This window comes from Hyalella azteca, unplaced genomic scaffold (assembly GCF_000764305.2).
Source record: "Hyalella azteca isolate HAZT.00-mixed unplaced genomic scaffold, Hazt_2.0.2 contig1249, whole genome shotgun sequence".
Lineage (NCBI taxonomy): Eukaryota > Metazoa > Arthropoda > Malacostraca > Amphipoda > Hyalellidae > Hyalella > Hyalella azteca.
Window position 1 is genome coordinate 133660 of NW_025931574.1, and position 19913 is coordinate 153572.

The following is a 19913-nucleotide window of genomic DNA, read 5'->3' on the forward strand; positions in this document are numbered from 1 at the left end:
ATTCGTGATTCTGTAAGGGGAATTTTTAATTTCTTTTGTTGAAAGGCCCAGTTGTAGAATATACCTATATAAAAATGTCGAGTATATAAAAATGAAATTTAAAAACGTTGACGTTTACTCATCTCACTTAAAGCCTTTTCTTATTTCTTATTTTGCTGTCAACAATTCTTGTGTCGTCAAATCAACATAATCATGAAGGATGTCTATGCACCTTTTCATAAGTTATAGTATGATTTAAAAATGCCATTCTGTTCTGCTCTGTACTACATTATCACTATTATATATTCGTTACTATATATATTATATATAATATCGATACATATATTCGTTATATAATCGTGTACTAAATTCACTCGAATTTTAGAATAGATTCTCACATGGTAAAAGTAAAGAACAAATGTTAACTTTTTCATGTTAAGAAAAGTCGACGATTGAAACGCACTTTACTACTTCCGTAGAAATAATACAGGAAGTACAGTTCTGTTCTAATTTGTACATATCACAGATGAAATCTAACTTAAGAATACCTTTCTTCACATCGCAGAAAAGCTGCTAACTTTGAACTCGAGTTTCATATCCTTAAAATAAGCATGAATAGCAATTCTGAATGATAGACCAAGCAATAATTGAATTCATGTCAATACAGCCATATTGACATTAGATTTCACACCTGCCAGAAATTGTATAAATAAAATGCCCAACTGGTGTATGAATGAAAGATGTTAGTGGCATCTACATGTATGGAAGTACATACATAATTCTATTATGCCTAGCTAATTATTAATCGCCCACAATGAAATCATTTCTGAATTTATATCATTTAAACGGCTTTAGTCTTACCTTGAGCTATGTTGTGATAACTGCGATGGACTTGACCTATCAACCCCTACCTGACAACTTGACCTATCAACCCCTACCTGACAACTTGACCTATCAACCCCTACCTGGCAACTTNACAACTTGACCTGACAACATGACAGCCAATACGTAATAGCCTGAAACATCACCTAACCACTTGATCATGTATATGACATACATGGCAGCCATTACTTAATAGACTTAAACATCACCTAACCACTTGATCATGTATGACATGACCCGACATGAAGTCATGCAGAGCCCTCATGCAGGCATAATGTTCAGTGTAGCCCCCAGCCCTAGCAGCAGGACCAGGTTGTCGTACGTGTTGCAGGTAACCTGCAGGAGCGAGGTCCTCCCATGCGGGTAGAGGCAGGTGGGGGGCCAGCATAGGGGGCTCGTACACGTACGGCTTCGCCTGCACAAAATAACCTCGTCATATTTTATCACACAAACATTATATAATTTATTTCGGTTAGCACAAAAAAAATGATGGAAAGCAGGATAAATAACAGATCCTGATAAACTGTCGCCCCAGCCTCAAAGTGACGGCGCCTTACAAAATAACCTCATGAAATTAAATATTTTATCACAAATTGCACTAAATAACATCATCATATTTTATCACACAAACATAACATATTTTTTCGGTTAGCACAAAAAAACGGATGACAAATAGGATAAATAACAGGTCCTGATAAAACAGATAAAGTAACAGGTCCTGATAAAACAGATAAAGTAACAGGTCCTGATAAAACAGATGAAGTAACAGGTCCTGATAAAACGGATGAAGTAACAGGTCCTGATAAAACAGATAAAGTGACAGGTCCTGATAAAACAGATAAAGTAGAGGGATGAGGGGAGGTGTGAGGGATGAGGGGGAGGTGTGAGGGATGAGGGGAGGTGTGAGGGATGAGGGGAGGTGTGAGGGATGAGGGGGAGGTGTTAGGGATGAGGGATGAGGGAAATTATAGAGGGAAAGCCCGAGGGTGGAAAAGATCGAAGCTGAAGGAGGAATGCCAAACTCTCGCATGACGCGTCAAATCAGGACGTTGAGAGATCAGTGATAATGATGAACAATAAACATTAACAAGATAATATAATAAATACAATGAAATGCATCATCAGAGTTTTTTTGGAGATATTCTCAAGAACAACATCACAAATATTTACATATATGCAGTTAAGCTCTTTAAATGCAGATTATATTCCTTACTTGTTATGTTGAGTCAACGTCATTTGTCTGGTGAAAAGCTGGCAGTACTAATGACATTTATAGAACATGATAGATCAAAATTCATGGAACATGACACCTTGACACTCCCCAAACATGCTACCTCAACACTCCCCAAACATGCTCCCTAATAACAGCAAATCACCTTCAACAACGAAGCATTTCTATTGCTCTTGTTCATGTCGTTTATTCTCTGCATTTCCTTCCTTATCTCCTGCTCCCTCTGCAGCGCCTGCAGCTTCTCCTCCTCGATGATGCGCTCCAGCTGCTCGTCTGCTGCGCTCCTGCCACACAGCAGTGAGTTGTGAGGGAGTGAGTTGTGAGTAACTAGTGAATGAGTAGTGATATAATAGGGAGTGAGTAACTAGTGAGTGAGTAGTGATATAATAGGGAGTGAGTAGTGAGTAACTAGTGAGTGCGTAGTAAGAGAGTTAGTGAGTAGTGAGTGAGTAGAGATTGAGTAGAGATTGAGTAGGGAGTGAGTGAGTTATGCGAGTAAGATAAGAGTGAAGGTAGAGCGCATAAAATGAAACCTAAGAGTTAGGTAAAGCATGAGTAAAATTGAAATTAAGGTGAAGAATGCGTAAAAGGACAACCAAGACGGAGCATAAGTAAAGTAAAGAGTAAGGTGATGTGTGCGAATAAAATGAATAGTGAACTGAAGTCCAAAAATACAGTGGAATACCAGAGAAAAACAAAGAGCATGGTGATAAGTTCATGAATTAGCACGTGAATAGTGCAGTAGAGCGTTCATACATTCTCACTATGAAGATCACAAAAAGAACAGGCGCATAAATGAGAATGGCAGGCTCTGCACGCACGCATTAAATGACTGATTACAGGCAAGCAATGCTTGCATTCATGCAATGAATGCAAGCATGCATTTCATGAATGCAATGAGTGTACCGACAGCTTGGATTCAGAAGGCGTGGGTTCAATTCTTAGCATTGCAGGACAATTTAAAATCGACCCACTAGCGTGACCGTGGACGGTTACATCCAGCACACACCGAACGATGAAAAAAGGAGGCTCAAGACTCATAATGAACATACTTATGAGGTAAAACTTACTTCCTCAAGTAATTCTTCTTAATTTCCTCCTTATGGGATCGTTCATAAGCCTCGAGTTTCTTCTCAGTCTCGGTCCTGTTGATGTCGTGGGCGAGACTGTAGACAATGTGTTCAACCTCCTCGAGATAATCATCGTAGTCTGCGGGCGTCTCGAAGTCTTCTTCTATTTTGTTGTACACTCGCGCCACCTGATCACGTGATGAATTTTGATGAATAAATTTGAAATGAAGAAGAATGAAAATAGATTAGAAAATTTTAATGAAAATTCTGTTCTTGCTGCACCAATTCACTATTACCACCTAGATTACCTTTACTATGGTATTATCATTTCTACATGTACTAATGAACAGGGAAAAAATAAAAAAATTTCTCAGCATTCCTTTATTCATGGATTAAGCAAATTTGAATGAAACAAAGAGAGATTGCCGACTTTGTTTCCACCAGTGAATAAAAAATAAAAATATATATTTAAATTATTAATAAAAAATTAATTAAAAATCAAATAAGAAACTATTGCAATTAAAATTTTTGTAACTGGAAAATAATCATCTAATTAGAGTTTAACAGATTGATCAATCCCTAACAACAGATTGATTTTCAATATGACTACCAAATAGCAATACTAAATCATGAGAGGCATGTGAACAGATGTAGGATGGTGTTTTCTAATTAAATATTAAAAATTACAAGGAGCCTGTAAAAATGACTATTAAGAAGTTATTACCCATTAAAAAGTTTTAATGACTATTAAGAATTTATTATTAATCTAATCATAATTCATAATTAACTAACGTTAAAAGCAATACTACTGCTTCAAGATGAATAATAATAATTGGTCTCTACTGCCTAGCTTTAGCTGTTGCTCCCATGGTGACCCACACTACACGTCTACTAGGGTGACTAGGTGTCACCCTACACTCACCCTCCCCCTGGATGTCACTTGACACTCACCCTCCCCAAGATGTCACCCTACACTCACTCACCCTTACCCACTTCCTGAAAGTGTGCTATATATATTTGCTTCCCTCAGGATCTTACCCTTTACCAGATGTCACCCAACACTCACCCTTCCCAAGATGTCACCCTACACTCACCCTTCCCAAGATGTCACCCTACACTACTCCCCCTCCCCCTGTAAGTCACCCTACACTCACCCTTCCCTGTAAGTCACCCTACACTCACCCTTCCCTGGAAGTCACCTCACACTCACCCTCCGTCGGATATCAATCTCCTTCTCCACAAGCGGGTCCTCAAAAACCTGTACCCGGAACTTGGAGCGCTTCAGCACCATTTCACACTCCGGACATTGCCCCGACTCTGAAAAATATCAAATTCATCACTAATCTTGCTTAAATTCAAGATTGCATAAACAAACAACTACGCAATTGTCTATCTTGTTGGTTGTGGTTGCTTCATAAGATTATATTAGGTAATTTTCTGTATATTAATAAATCTAATTTGGCTCAAGATTTTGGCCCAACAAAAATTGTGGTAAACAACATATACTTTCAATGGCATAGTTCATTTTTTCTCTCAACAAAATTATACAAAATAATTTTACATAAGCTTTAATCTCATATCCTAGTTTATTCACATGCACAAAACTCCATTAATTTGGGATTATGATAATAATTTTATAATAGCCTGCTGTAATTATAACACAAAAATTTTGGTATAGATGATAATATTTAACCCTTTCATGGGTAAGTTGCCATATATGATCACTTGAAATCGCGTCACAAAAAGCCTCACCACGGCTTCCTGTTTGTTTTTGAGGCATCCTTATAATGCCTCAGTCAATCACTAATTATCTGACCATCGTTCTATCTATAGCATCACCAGCTGCAAAGTCTACAAATTTAAATATGAGCATTTAAATGAAGGTTTTGACTCGGACAATGGAACTGAAGCTCTTTCCGCATTTTCTTCAAAAGGTGGAAGTATCAATATATATATTTATTTATTTTGGCAACTTGATTAAATTTAATTAAATTAAATTTTTATGTTTCTAATTTTTCATTTGCATAAACTGAATTTTAACTATAAAGAAAAATTTTGTGTACTGATTGCATTTATTGAATTCTTCAAGTGCAATTTACACCTTCAATAGGAAAAATTTGCAAAAATTCATAGAAATAAATATATTGTACAATACTTACTTTTTTGAAATGGTTTCTGAAATTTTAATTTCTGGATATTTTAATTTCTGGATATTTCAATGCTTGCCTGCTAAAGGGTTAAGAAGCAGTAGCACAATTCTTTTACAGTAAACCAGATATATTAGGTCATATCAAAATGGCAAAAAGGAAGTAATACCAAGTACTATATAGTAATTATACTAGCATAGTTCTCAATGTAGAGTGAGAGATTATTTCTAACTGATCAAGAATTTCAAGCTTTGTTTAGAGCTCATTATGCAAAGGCTTGGCAAAGACAGCAAAGAATGACTTGACTAATTTTACATTTCCAATATCTTGCCTGGTTCTGGTATAGTGACAAAAGCTTCAAAACTTAACTCTACTACAATTTTTACTGGAATCTCAATTTGGTCTCATTGAGCCAAGAATTTAGTGTCTTTAGAAATTGACACTGTTAGGTACATATTCATAAATAAAGTTGCTTTAGTTAAACTCTGCTTCCCTTGACAATATAATCTTATTTAGAAGTTAATTCATATTTATGTGTAGGAAAAATGATATCAAATGCAAAGTACTCACATTCAACAGTGAGTGTCTTGATGCAGTTGTCCAAGTGACAACTTTATGGCAGCTTAACATGCTTATTTTTAATCTTATAGGATAATCTTTTCAGCAATCTTATAGGCTATAGAGCTAAATATTAGTTTTCAGTTAAAATAATTAGGTACCTTTTGACAGACTTCCAACCAACAGTTATGAGGACACCTTGCAATAACATACCAGGTTTTTTGTAAAAAACTCCATCAGGAGTTTTTGGGTATAGTTGTGACATAGTAAAAACATGCCAAAACATGTCTACTTCCAAAAAGTGTCTTGAAGCAGCTATTGCATGACATAGTCATGCTAAGTACTGACCTTCAATAAAGAGGGTCCTGACCCTTAATAAAGAGCATACTGACCCTTAATAAAGAGCGTATACTGACCTTTAATAAAGAGCATACTGACCCTTAATAAAGAGTGTATACTGACCTTTAATAAAGAGCATACTGACCTTTAATAAAGAGCGTATACTGACCTTTAATAAAGAGCATACTGACCCTTAATAAAGAGTGTATACTGACCTTTAATAAAGAGCGTATACTGACCTTTAATAAAGAGCGTACTGACCTTTAACAAAGAGCGTCCTGACCTTTAATAAAGAGCATACTGACCTTTAATAAAGAGCGTCCTGACACAGTTGTCACAAAGGGCATGACCACACGTGTTGACCATGAGTTTCATCTGAGGGTTGCGGTACTTGGTGGTCTTGCACGCTGGGCATTCCACCTCATATGAATGATCGGACTTTCCATTGCTAGACATTGCTGCAAATTTTGCTGTTAATTCTTCAAAGTCAAACACTAGACTTGAGAATATGAAAAATATCTTCTACTTGTGAATTTATTGCAACAGCAAGAATCTGGAAATTATAATTTGATTAATTAAAAATTTTACTTCCTCAGAAGTTTTGCAATTTGCACTGTGAAACAAAAGAAGTGTGGGTATTGAATTTTATTCTTTAATAGGAACATTTTTAATCCCACCCTTTATCATATATCTTGCTTTTAATATGGTTTTTGCTCCAACAACTTCCATCTCTAACATAATCTCTTATCTCAGCAAGGTCCTAGTTTTAACTCCGTAATTAGAGTCTTGATGTTAATTTATTTAGAAGATTCTGTTTCTTATTGTGTTGTTCTTGTTGACAACTTGATGGTGAAGTGGAAACTACTTCCTTTACTCTTAACATGCCTGAGAAGCAAGGTGGCTGTCTTTTTCCACTCTAAATCATGGATCATCATTAACAAGCAACTAAATAGACTATGGTTTGTAACCAGTGAACCATCCACTATTTTAAATCCTTCTGCAGGGGGTGTATCAATACGTATGCTTTCTAGGCATCACATACTAAGAGGCCATATTTGCTAAAGAAGATTGGCTCTCTTGTGCCTGGCTTTCAATAGATAATACTAAACAATAATAAGGGCAATTATCATAATTAGAAACTATTGTAGGCAAGTTTATTCAGGATATGACATGTAGCATCAAGCAAGTTAAAAAAATCATACATTTTCTACCTCTAAAAAATCCCTGAAAAAAGTGTGAAAATTGAGATTTAGTAAGAGTACCTCTGCTACAGTCTGTAGAAAAAAAAATATTCACCATATTGAACAATTTTACTCATATAAAAGTTGGTCACAGGTGTTGGCTTGAAAACGTGATTGAAGGAATTTGCGTACCTATCTCATTAAAAAAAATTGTGCCCATTTCTGCGCAACAGCATTAAAAGCAATGAGCAATAAGAGAAACCCCCCCAGGGTAATAAGGACAAGGTCGTTGTCAATGCTCAATGGCATATTCATGGATACAGCAATATCACATCAATAATACAGTAATGTATGGATATAGTAATATCATATCAATAAAGCAAATAAAAATAAAAATCACAGAAAATGTCATTTAATCTACTTCTACATCAGCTACAAAAGAAGAGGACTTCAGATTACTGTTAGTAATGGATGAGTACACTATGCACTCTTCCAAAATTTTAAAATAAAGTTTTATTTCAAGTGTTCCTTATTGCCCATCCCCAGGGGTAATTTGAGATGCTTTTTTTTGTGACTGGCACCTTATGAATAACATATGGAATTTTTTCAAAGATGCCATACAAAACCAAGCAGCCCTTGCAAAGACCTTTATAATGAGCCTAAACTCATTTATGAAATGTTTCATGGTAAGAAGTTATGATTGTCACTTTCTCAATCTAGATTTAAAATCACTTGTCTGCTTAAATCGCAAGTTATCTAGGAATTTAAAAGCAAAAACAATACCACAAAAATTCACCATATCTTTATAAGAGAAAACGTTTCAGAGTCCAGCTCCATTGTCAGTTCACAAAATTCAGTTCAGAAGAAGTTCAGATCTAGAAACACAAATACAACCAATTAGTAGAGTAAAAGGCACTGTTAGGTTTTAAAACGGAGAATAAATAAATAAGACATGAAATTAACGCTAGTAAACGGCCTATCTATTTACTATTTCAAGAGGAACGGAGCTAAATGCAGCATTTAGACTAGGCTTCTGCTTGAATATATATAGGGATTCTAAAATGCATAGATCAGTAACACCGGACGCAGAAGCTAGAATTTTAAAGTCATCATTGGATACAGAGGTGTTGCACTAATCAGCATGAACACGTACAGCAGAATGAGGTGGATGTGCAAGTAGGTTCCCCGTCCTATAACTCCTGCCCTTATGCTCAGCCAGCCTAGTATAGAAATTGCGTGACATCATACCAACGTAAGCTGATGCGCACTGCGCACAACTATATTTGTAAACTAGTGACAACTGCATAAGAACAGGTAGGGTATCCTTAAACCTGAAAAACAAGCTGATTCTAAAATTATTAACTAGCAACACATGAAGATTTACATCTGGAAGATATTTAGCAAATAAAACTTTTAATTCCTTTGACACAGCTTCAGATGCGGGGCCAAAGTAGGGAAAAGAACAGTAAACAACTTTCCTATTGTCACACTTGGGAACAACTGATTTTAAGCAAATTTTTTATAACAGATACGTCGATGACACCTTTCTTATTTTCAAGCATCCTTCTCATGTAAAACTTTTCTTTGATTACCTAAACTTGTAACATAATTCTATTAAATTTACCATGGAACTTGAATCGAACATTAGTTTGTCCTTTCTAGACTGCAATATTACTAAATCTAATGGCCGTTTTCAAACCTCTGTTTACAGAAAACCAACTTTCACTGGCCTAAGCACCAGCTTTTTTAGTTTTTGTTCTTTTAGATTCAAGTTAAACGGGCTTCAAACACTATTACACCGCAGCTTTCGTATATGCTCGACTTTTCATTCCATGCATTTTGAATTTGAATTTTTGCACAATATCTTCTCGCTTAATGGATTTCCTTCTGGCTTGGTGTTTACCCAGATTAAGAAATTCATGTCTAAGCGATACAGTGAAGTTGTTCCAGAACCTGATGGTAGAAGCGTTGTTTAAAGTTCTCTTCCATACTTCGGCCATGCGTCCGAAGTTATGTCAAGAGAATTAAAAGTTTTGTTTATGAAATACTTCCTGGCCATTAATCTTCATATCTTACTGGTGAATAATTTCAAAATAGGTTCGTTTTTTAGGTACAAAGATATCCTTCCTACCTATCAAGTAGAAGTAGGCAACGTGTTTGCCTCACCCGCGGGAGACACGCGGCAACAACACAATAGAAAGATTTGAAAAATTTGCATATCTAATAGGTTAAAAAATTAAAAATGTGACCCACAAAAAAAAGCTATTATTTAAAGCCTGTCAGAGTACCCCCTCCAATTTTTTTATTTTTTGGTTAAATAACTCCAGGTTTTGTTACATTGTAGTAGAACTCTTCTAGTTACATATGCAAATGACAAATTTTAGGAAAGTGTCATAGTTTGCAAATGGGGGGCACCACCCCCCAAATGGGGTAACTTAGACCATTTAATGTCAGCCCTGACGGGGTAACATAGACCGGCTTGGAAGTTAATATAAAATTACCATATATAACATATTTTATGTTTGACAGCCTATTTATGTTTTTTCTTTATGTTTCAGACTCTACAGAGTCTTATATATGGTAATTTTAACTTAATTTCCAAGCCAGTCAATATTACCCCATCAGGGCTGCCATTAGGTAGTCACATTTCCCTCATTATGGGGCGGCGCCCCCCATTTGCAAAGTATGACACTTTCCTCAAGTTTGTCATTTGCATATGTAATCAGAAGAGTTCTACTACAATGCACCAAAACCTGGAGTTATTTGGAGTTATTTTACCAATAAATATAATTGATTTTACCACCCGGTCTAAGTTACCCCAAGAGCTGGGGTAACAAAGACCACCACTTTTTTTTAAATTACATAAAGACTATGAGAGGCAGAAGCCAGACATTTATGGTGAGTGAAGCCAGAGTATAGACCTGTATTTTGCATGTTTCAATTCAAGTTTAATTTAGCTAGTAAAAAATGGCATCATTTATAAAAAAAAAGTGGTCTAAGTTACCCCATTTTACGGTATTGTTTTTGCTCTTAAATTCCTAATCTAGATTTAATATTGTTAGCCATCATAAAATTTTCAAAAGTACTTTGATGTCAGGGCCATAGCCATTCACTGAAGTTAATGCATTTAAGGACATCTCACAGTAATTGCCAATGATTTCTTAAATTTCAACAGCTCAAAAAATTGCTCAGTTGTGATCTAAGAATTTGGGTCTCTGAAGTTTGACTGCCCCAGGTGTCTGGGACAAAACTTCAGCCACTATCAGTAGCAAGGTCCTCACTCTCCTAAAATGTGTCTCCCATACCTGCAATCAATGCACCAGACACACATTAAGATTTGGTCCATGGTCATAGGAAAACCACTATTGGCCATATATTCATTGTAATTTCAGAGCAACTGCTCAGGCTCTACTGACAGCACGGTTGGTTTGCCTGGTATAATCATCCTTGACTCTCATAGAGGCACTATGAGAGCATCTTGCATGGCATATTGAAATTAAGAGCAGCGGCTGTTGTTGGAAGAGTTTTGTCTCTGCAGGTGGCAAGAGCTCTGTTCATGAACCCAATGTTTTGATCCAAAAATTTTTGTTTGAAATATTGAAAGGCTGTGAGAATTAATTTGAGAAAATTTCATATGCAAAAGCTTGAAAGTTCAAACAGACATTTGAAAAGTTTAATTAGAGTGATAAAATGTACAATTTCATTACCGTCAACCGGGGCTACTCGGGACAGGCGGGGCTACTCGGGACAGGCCTATGACACGGCGTAAAACTGTTGTAGTAGCGAAACTAATTGGAATATCACAAAACTAAAAATAGTGGCGTAAACGTAACTATTTTTCCTATCTATCTAGTATAAAGGAAGTCGAAAAATACTACATTTACTTGCTACAATCAGCTATAAAATGAGACTAAACTTGTTTATGAAATGTTTCATCGTAAGAAGTTATTAACTGTTATTTAAAACTAATCGTTCAAATCTGTCCCGAGTAGCCCCGGTTGACGGTAACAATAATTAAAGATAATGAACTTACTAAAATAAAATAATAGCATCTCATGACACAAAGCAGAGTTTACTGCTCAAGATGACACTCACACTGCAGAGATCATTTGTGAGAGCAAAATGGTTGCACTGAAGCCCCTCCAGGGCTTCAAAAATGAGTAACAAGACTGTTCGAAATTATTAAATTTTTTGTCAATAAATTGACAGGACTATTCAAATTGTTTTGGCTTGTCAATTTTTACAGGAATGATGCTTCCTGTAAAAATTGCATTGGAGAAAATCTTGATATAAAGCATAAATCTCGCTGATTAGTCCAGACTCGGTCAGGGTCAGCAGTTGCCAGCGCTTAATGGCATTCCAGTTGGCATTTGCCAATTGTGTGAGGGCTCATTTTCATTATTGGAGATATAAGTATTTATTTTTTTATATTAAAAATATATCATCGTTTATTGTGAAAACAATAATGTTTTTTCCTACAAACCTTAAGAAAATATGAAAATTTCACTTTTATAACTCAATGCTTGAAATTAACTATTTTGTCATTTGGAGATGTCACTTATGGTACTACAAAAGTTTACTTTTCACAAGTGTATTCATTCATGAAACATTTCTGAAATCATCAGGAAATTTTTATTCTCACAAATAATAGGGTTATTAGGGTTTCATAAATTATCTAGAAAATTCATCTATCATTTAATTTGGAATGGATGGATCACAATGGAATTGCTCTACAAATGATTGATCAATGTAACTCTATTATATTTATTATTATTGCTACTACAGTACCTAGTCAAGGACTCTAGGTGCCATTACTATAACTTTTAAAACATTTTAAATAATGTTTTTGATATTAATAACAGATTGAGAATTTTTGCATTATATTTAACAAAATTTTCAATATTACTGAGCTATCAATTATATTCATGTATTTTGAATACTTTTATGACAGTTTTTAAATTAAAATTCTGATAGTGTTACTGTAAGTAAATTTGAATACCTAACCCCTAATTTCTGATAACCTAATTTTTATTAATGGTACATGCACAAGTTCTCAAAATCCTTTGTCTGATCATCATTCCTAAAGTAATTCCTGCTTCTAACCAACAAACAGTTTCTAAAAGAAAAAGACACGAGACAATTAAAAACTCAAGATGAGATAAAATTGTTCAGGATTTGAAATAAAGTCAGTAAGACCATATTGACAAAATTGTGCATAAACATGAAAAATACATATCTGGGTGTATAGTATAAAGAGGCATTAGAATTTTGAAATGACTTTCCAAATTCCAGTGATGAGTGGACCATCATTTAAATCTCAGCTGAGCGTGGATCAAAATTATTTTTTGTGAAATTGACTCTGACATCACCCAAACAAAAACAAAAGGGAGTGGGATATCTTCAGTCATGGTGCCAATCCATAGGTTATTCAAAAGAACCTGTTCTTATGTCATTTTGAACCGATCAACGCTTCTTTACGGACCAATCGTAAAACACACCTTCACCGGCAAAAGCTTTCACACTTCTGAAGAAGGTGAGCTGACAGCTACACTGGCCGTGGACCGTGGGTGGACCTAATTTGAATTTGAATGCATGCATCAATTCAAAATCCTATAGACTATAATAGACATAGTATACAAGTCATTGAGCCTAAATTTTTAATATCTATAAAAAAATGTAGGTACGTTTCTGCATGTATTATAATGCTGTTAACATTAGCAAACTTTGAATTATCTCTGATGCAAGAAATACTTGCTTAAATCATTTTATTTTCAATATAAGCGACTGGATGCAACAATCGGTTTGCAATAACCAACATAGCCCTGACAGCAGTAATTTTGAATTTTCGATTGACGTTAATTTCTAAATTAAAATGTATTTAGCCAGTATTTCTTGCATCAGAGATACTGTCAAGTATTTCAATGCTAACAGCATCAAAATCCACACAGAAACGTAAAATTTTAATAGGTTTTACACCTGTCTCTTATACACATCTAGATGTGTATAAGAGACAGGCTGAGGCTTGTGTACTACAGTGTACATAGTGGCGAACCAGAGATTTTTTAGAATCAGTGCATTTTTAATTTCCTCAATTACTCAATATTTAAACCAATTTCTTATGTATGATAATGCTGGTATCCATGATACTTTACTCGAGTTTACTGGTCTACTTATAGTAATCAAAATTGAATTTGTGGGAGAGTCTAAAAAACTCTCTGCTTTGCCACTATGCATGGGGATGGCCGGATGGGGTCGAACTGTTGAGTTTAGACTATTACAACTTGCAAGAGGGGCCCAAGGGCCAAGGGCATGGGGCCTTGCAAAGGGTTAAGACAGACGCACGGCGGTGGACCGATAAGTATTCACAATAATTCCCTGCCACCATGTCTTCAGTTGTTCACCCTTATTAATTAAAATTTGGTAGCCTACGTTGGTCACATCACTCACATGCCATTAATGAATGGGAGATTAAGGCCTATCTCATCATTTTTTCATTATTTTTTTTGTTGTAGCTATTCAAAATTTTGTAGGTATTATTAAAATTGTAAGTTATTTCTGCAATAGTTGACAATTTTTTTACATTACAAAATAATTATTGTATAAATAGTTCAAAGTCAAACCGTTCAATTGAAGACAAACAACTAATGAAGGTAATCGAGGATGGTGTCGTGGAGAATGGAGCAGGAGATGGACACGACATATTTTTGTCATGAACAGAAAGATGCAAAATAATAAAATATTAGTTTCTAAGATATATAGGTATTAGAACATTCTAATATTTATTTGAAAAACTCTGCTCCAAATCCTTCTTTTTTTAGTTATTTTTCAAGTTTTGCATGCACAAAACACGTAATTCTGTCGGCCAAGATTCTTTGCTTGTGCATTTTATTTTGCCGAACTGGTTCAGCACGCAGGCAGCGGCAGGTCCGTTTTTAGGTTGCAGGATGTCAGCCGGACCAAAGACAGCATCCGTCACATTGGATTTGTCGGGCCATTGCAGAAAAGAATCACCGTCAAGGTCACGTGCACCCAGCCATGCTACCTTCTCTAAAGTGACGAGGTTTGCTGTCAGAGCTGCAATATATGAAAGAAATTAACAACTCGGAAAGTTTTTTCATTTTGTAATTTTTCCCTTATTCTAAGATTTTTAACCCTCTACCGCCTGAAATACAAAATAGTGAAGAAATTATTTTTATTTCATTTTTCTTCTGTCATTTGCGATGCAATAGCACATACATATACCATTTTTATAATTTAATTTCATCATTAAAAAAATATATAGCATATGCCTCAGAGGGAACATTCGTCATCAGAAGTCGAAATTATACAATGAAATATACAATAATATAATATTATAACATACACTTATAAAGTTATAGGGAACATCGTCTCATGACAAGACGCGCGTCTCAGGACAAGACGATCGTCTCATGACAAGACGCGCGTCTCATGACAAGACGCGCCTCTCAGGACAAGACGATCGTCTCATGACAAGACGCGCGTCTCAGGACAAGACGATCGTCTCATGACAAGACGCGCGTCTCAGGACAAGACGCGCCTCTCAGGACAAGACGATCGTCTCATGACAAGACGCGCGTCTCAGGACAAGACGATCGTCTCATGACAAGACGCGCGTCTCACGACAAGACGCGCGTCTCATGACAAGACGCGCCTCTCAGGACAAGACGATCGTCTCATGACAAGACGCGCGTCTCAGGACAAGACGATCGTCTCATGACAAGACGCGCGTCTCATGACAAGACGCGCCTCTCAGGACAAGACGATCGTCTCATGACAAGACGCGCGTCTCAGGACAAGACGATCGTCTCATGACAAGACGCGCGTCTCATGACAAGACGCGCCTCTCAGGACAAGACGATCGTCTCATGACAAGACGCGCGTCTCAGGACAAGACGATCGTCTCATGACAAGACGCGCGTCTCAAGACAAGACGCGCCTCTCAGGACAAGACGATCGTCTCATGACAAGACGCGCGTCTCAGGACAAGACGATCGTCTCATGACAAGACGCGCGTCTCAAGCTCAAGGGTCTTGTGTCTCAAGACAAGACGAGCGTCTCAAGGGTCTTGTGTCTCATGACAAGACACGGGTCTAATGACAAGGCGCGCGTCTCAAAGGTCTTGTGTCTCAGACTGTCTCACTCTGGACGAGGGCGACGGCGCTGGCGAGAGTCTGGAACGAGGTGATGACGAGGGGAGAGCCTCCCTCGTCAGCACACGCGTCCCTTAGTTCCTGAGGGTCGCCATCGTCGGTTTTTTCGGAGGAAAGAAATGGCTTGGGGCCCGGGACCGTGGGGCCACTGGGATCACTTTCCGGGTCTGCATATGGCGGGGAGAATAAATAAATTTTCGGAGGAAAGAAAGGGTTTGAGGCCCGGGACCGTGGGGCCATTGGGCCCACTTCCCGGGTCTCCATATGGCGGGGAGAATAAATAAATTTTCGGAGGAAAGAAAGGGCTTGGGGCCCGGTACCGTGGGGCCACTGTGTCCATTTTCCGGGTCTCCATATGGCAGGGAGAATAAATAAATTTTCGGAGGAAAGAAAGGGCTTGGGGCCCGGGACCGTGGGGCCACTGGGCCCACTTCCTGGGTCTCCATATGGCAGGGAGAATAAATCCGCTTCACTAAGAAACATGAATGGGTCACATTGCCCGAATAGTGACACTATCTGCATGTATCGTTTATAAACCCAGCTTTGAAATTTAAAACTGGGTTGTTCTGGATGCATTATTGAATGAATTTCTTAAGACATATCGCATGCATAAAAGAATAATATATATCTTCATTTTTCATATGTTCATTTATTATTAGAAATTATGAAAAATAAACGCAGCTCTCCTAATTCTATAAGTGAAACAATTATTATATTCTTGTAAAACCCTTTTTAATTGGATTACGTAGTTAATATTGTTACGATATGATTTTAATGCAACTTTGCATTAATTTTCTAGTTGGTTTTGCTAATAACTCCATCGTTTAAAACCTATAAATCTACGTAAGCGATGAATGCAGTTTGAGTGCTACAAATTGTAATGAGTTATGATTAATGAAACATTTCTTCTTATAGATACCGTATAATAATTATCATATGAACGAAATTTAATTTTTACAATTCAGTTTAGTGAAGGCATTTACGATTAATATCATACTGATGCTTAAATATATATTTATATTTAATATATAAAATGGGTGCTGCGTGACTCACCGGTTTTGAGGAACACGACCCCCCCAGGGGTGCCCCCCGTGACTGAGGGGCGGGGGGCGCGGGTGAGGAGACAGTCACGGGTGAGGGCGTCGTGGGCGGCCGCTGTGCACCCCACCAGCGCCCGACACGCCGCCCCGCACCCACCTGGGGGCGATGGGGGGCGGCGCCCCTGAATTATTTTAACCCCGCACCCACCTGGGGGCGGTGGGGGGCGGCGCCCCTGAATTATTTTTACCCCGCACCCACCTGGGGGCGGTGGGGGGCGGCGCCCCTGAATTATCTTAGCCCCGCACCCACCTGGGGTCGGTGGGGGGCGGCGCCCCTGAATTATTTTAACCCCGCACCCACCTGGGGGCGGTGGGGGGCGGCGCCCCTGAATTATTTTAGCCCCGCACCCACCTGGGGTCGGTGGGGGGCGGCGCCCCTGAATTATCTTAGCCCCGATCCCACCTGGGGGCGATGGGGGGCGGCGCCCTTGAATTATTTTAGCCCTGATCCCACCTGGGGGCGGTGGGGGGCGGCGCCCCTGAATTATCTTAGCCCCGCACCCACCTGGGGGCGATGGGGGGCGGCGCCCCTGAATTATCTTAGCCCCGATCCCACCTGGGGGCGATGGGGGGCGGCGCCCCTGAATTATCTTAGCCCCGCACCCGCCTGGGGGCGATGGGGAGCGGCGCCCCTGAATTATCTTAGCCCCGATGCACTGCACCTGAATTATCTTAGCCCCGGTGAACTGCAACTGAATTATCTTAGCCCCGATGCTCTGCAACTGAATTATCTTAGCCCCGATGCTCTGCACGCTAATTATCTTAGCCCCGATGCTCTGCACGCTAATTATCTTAGCCCCGATGCTCTGCACGCTAATAATAATATAAGATAATAAGATAATAATTATCTTACTATCTTATTCTACTCACACGGGCTGAGGTTCCGCAGGACGACATCTACCGTCCCGCCCAGCGTTGAGTCTACCAAGACGGAGGCGTAGACGTTGGTAGATGGGGCCAAGGTAGATGTAGGCGGTGGGGCCAAGGTAGATGTGGTAGATGGGGTCAAAGTAGATGTAGGCGGTGGGGCCACGGTAGATGTTGTCGGTGGGGCCAAGGTAGACGTAGGCGATGGGGCCAAAGTAGAATTTGTCGGTGGGGCCAAAGTAGATGTTGTCGGTGGGGCCAAGGTAGACGTTGTCAGTGGGGCCAAGGTAGACGTAGGCGATGGGGCCAAGGTAGACGTTGTCAGTGGGGCCAAGGTAGACGTTGTCGATGGGGCCAAGGTAGAAGTTGTCGGTGGGGTCAAAGTAGATGTTGTCGGTGGGGCCAAGGTAGAAGTTGTCGGTGGGGCCACGGTAGATGTTGTCGGTGGGGCCACATCAGATGTAGGCGGTGGGGCCACATCAGATAGGGGTTGGGCCAAGGCATATGCCTGCGGTGGGGCCAGCATTACAGCCGTAGATGAGGCCAGGAGGCAGAGAGCCGCAGCTGCACGGTACAGCAGCATCGCAGATACCAGGTTACCAGGTTACCGTTACCTATGTTACCTATGGGCAGGAACAACATAACAAATTATTTTATAAACAAAAACATATTCTCTGTACGTGAATATTAAAAATATGCATAATGTTAAATCATTTTTAGCGCATTTTAAATTTAATTTAATTTAAATGATTTTAAATCATTTTCGCATTTATGGAAAAAATCCACTATTGTGCTTGTCATCTCCGTCCGTCTGTCTGCCTGTCTCTCTGTCCGTCTGTCTGTCTGTCCGTCCGTGACCTCAAGTTTTCGTCGACGAGAAAATGCGCTCTCTGTCACTCACTGCAGTGAGTACTGAGTTAGATTTTTTATGCAAAGATGTAGCTAGTATTTTTCGTGGCGTGCCGACTGGTAAATTTAATATAGCACAGATAACAAATAATTAATGCATTGAAGTTCGCTGGCTGCTCATATGATCTTTTGTTATCCGAGAAGATGCCTTGTAGCAGCACCGATGTTGACTTTTTGGGCTACTGGTCTAAAAAATAATCAGAAATTAAGTATACAGTATATGGGATATCAAAACACATTTAATTCTCTACATCTACTTCATGTCGTTCGATTTGCGCGTTTCGGAACCAATTCGATTTATATGTCGTGCGGAAATTGCGAAATTGCCAATTATATGGAATCGACAGCCTGTTTGCCGAATCTATAGAATCAGCATTTCGTTGCTTATTCAGAAAATCGGACGTAAGAGTTAGAACATAAATAGACAGTTAAAGTTAGAAAAGGTTAGGTCAAGTTCGGCCAAGTTCCTTTTTAATTAAATGTTTAAAAAAAATTGGTCGACTGACCTTTCCGCAGATTCCTATAGTACAGAAATGCTGATTCTACAGATTCGGCAAATTGGCTACCGATTCCATATAATTGGCAATTTCGCGATTTCCGCACGACATATATATTCTATATAATTATTCTATATCTCCACGACTGGCGCAGTTATCTCAACGCAGTGACGTACACTACAGTTATACTGGACCACAGTTATACTGGCCCACAATTATACTGTACCCGTATACTGGACCACAGTTATACTGGACCCGTATACTGGACCACACGTCCCTGCGCGACGTCCAGACCAGTTCTGGCGCAGCGGGCAGACTTACGTACGAATAACATTAGTATCGACATGAAGCATGGCGTGAAATCAATCGCATTCATCGATACTTCAGCCCAGCGGCTTTTGGGGACATTTTTACCAGTGTTTGTTTGTGAAGCATGGTATCGTGGATACCATGCGTGGTATCCATGATACTGCGCGTGGTATCGTGGTTACCATGCATGTATCCATGATACCGTGTATGGTATTTTACAGCGCCATTGAGCGGGCAGGTATCCATGCTACCATGCATTCGACTTGAGGCGGGGTTCGCCATCCCGAATCCCGTCATCCTGAATCTCGTCATCTTGAATCCCGTCATCCTGAATCCCGTCATCCCGAATCCCGTCCTCTTGAGTCCCGTCATCCCGAAAGATGTGTATAAGAGACAGACATACGTCACCGTTTGTGACGTATGTAAACATATAGCGTCAAACCAAAGCTGACGCCTGACAGCACGACAGCTATGAAAATGAAGCTGGGAAGTTCAGTTTTGCATTGAAATCGATGGTTATTTGTGAATAATATTTTCGATTGTAATACTATAACATTTCTGATTGTGAAGTAATTTTGATTGTGATATTGACACTTGACAGAAGTGTCAACATTTGAACATCGAAGTTCTAACATCATGGCTTGGCCAATTTTACCGATGTCATTGTCATTTT

General features: G+C 38.9%; 2 protein-coding genes across 2 annotated transcripts; both read right to left on the reverse strand.

Moving 5' to 3' along the window:
* Positions 1–961: 961 nt before the first annotated feature.
* On the reverse strand, positions 962–6754 carry LOC108680140 (CDK-activating kinase assembly factor MAT1). Its single transcript, XM_047881896.1, has 5 exons — positions 6512–6754; positions 4373–4479; positions 3163–3350; positions 2228–2376; positions 962–1290 (listed from the first exon to the last, which is right to left on the reverse strand). The coding sequence occupies exons 1-5, from the start codon at positions 6660–6662 to the stop codon at positions 1067–1069; spliced, it is 819 nt and encodes a 272-aa protein (XP_047737852.1). The 5' UTR covers positions 6663–6754; the 3' UTR covers positions 962–1066.
* Positions 6755–13977: 7223 nt separating this feature from the next.
* LOC125178362 (mucin-5AC-like) lies at positions 13978–18142 on the reverse strand. Its single transcript, XM_047881917.1, has 4 exons — positions 17529–18142; positions 16612–16755; positions 15549–15725; positions 13978–14461 (listed from the first exon to the last, which is right to left on the reverse strand). The coding sequence occupies exons 1-4, from the start codon at positions 18106–18108 to the stop codon at positions 14202–14204; spliced, it is 1161 nt and encodes a 386-aa protein (XP_047737873.1). The 5' UTR covers positions 18109–18142; the 3' UTR covers positions 13978–14201.
* Between the last annotated feature and the right edge of the window lie 1771 nt (positions 18143–19913).

Excerpts from the sequence above, each read along its gene's own strand:
- LOC108680140 (XM_047881896.1), bottom strand. The coding sequence starts at position 6,662 with ATGTCTAGCAATGGAAAGTCCGATCATTCATATGAGGTGGAATGCCCA. Across the intron at positions 3,351-4,372 it reads AGATTGATATCCGACGGAGG|GTGGCGCGAGTGTACAACAA; the intron begins GTGAGTGTGAGG and ends TCACGTGATCAG. Across the intron at positions 2,377-3,162 it reads AAGAAGAATTACTTGAGGAA|GAGCGCAGCAGACGAGCAGC; the intron begins GTAAGTTTTACC and ends GCTGTGTGGCAG.
- LOC125178362 (XM_047881917.1), bottom strand. The coding sequence starts at position 18,108 with ATGCTGCTGTACCGTGCAGCTGCGGCTCTCTGCCTCCTGGCCTCATCT. Across the intron at positions 15,726-16,611 it reads GGTCGTGTTCCTCAAAACCG|ACCCGGAAAGTGATCCCAGT; the intron begins GTGAGTCACGCA and ends CGCCATATGCAG. Across the intron at positions 14,462-15,548 it reads CGCCGTCGCCCTCGTCCAGA|CTCTGACAGCAAACCTCGTC; the intron begins GTGAGACAGTCT and ends CATATATTGCAG.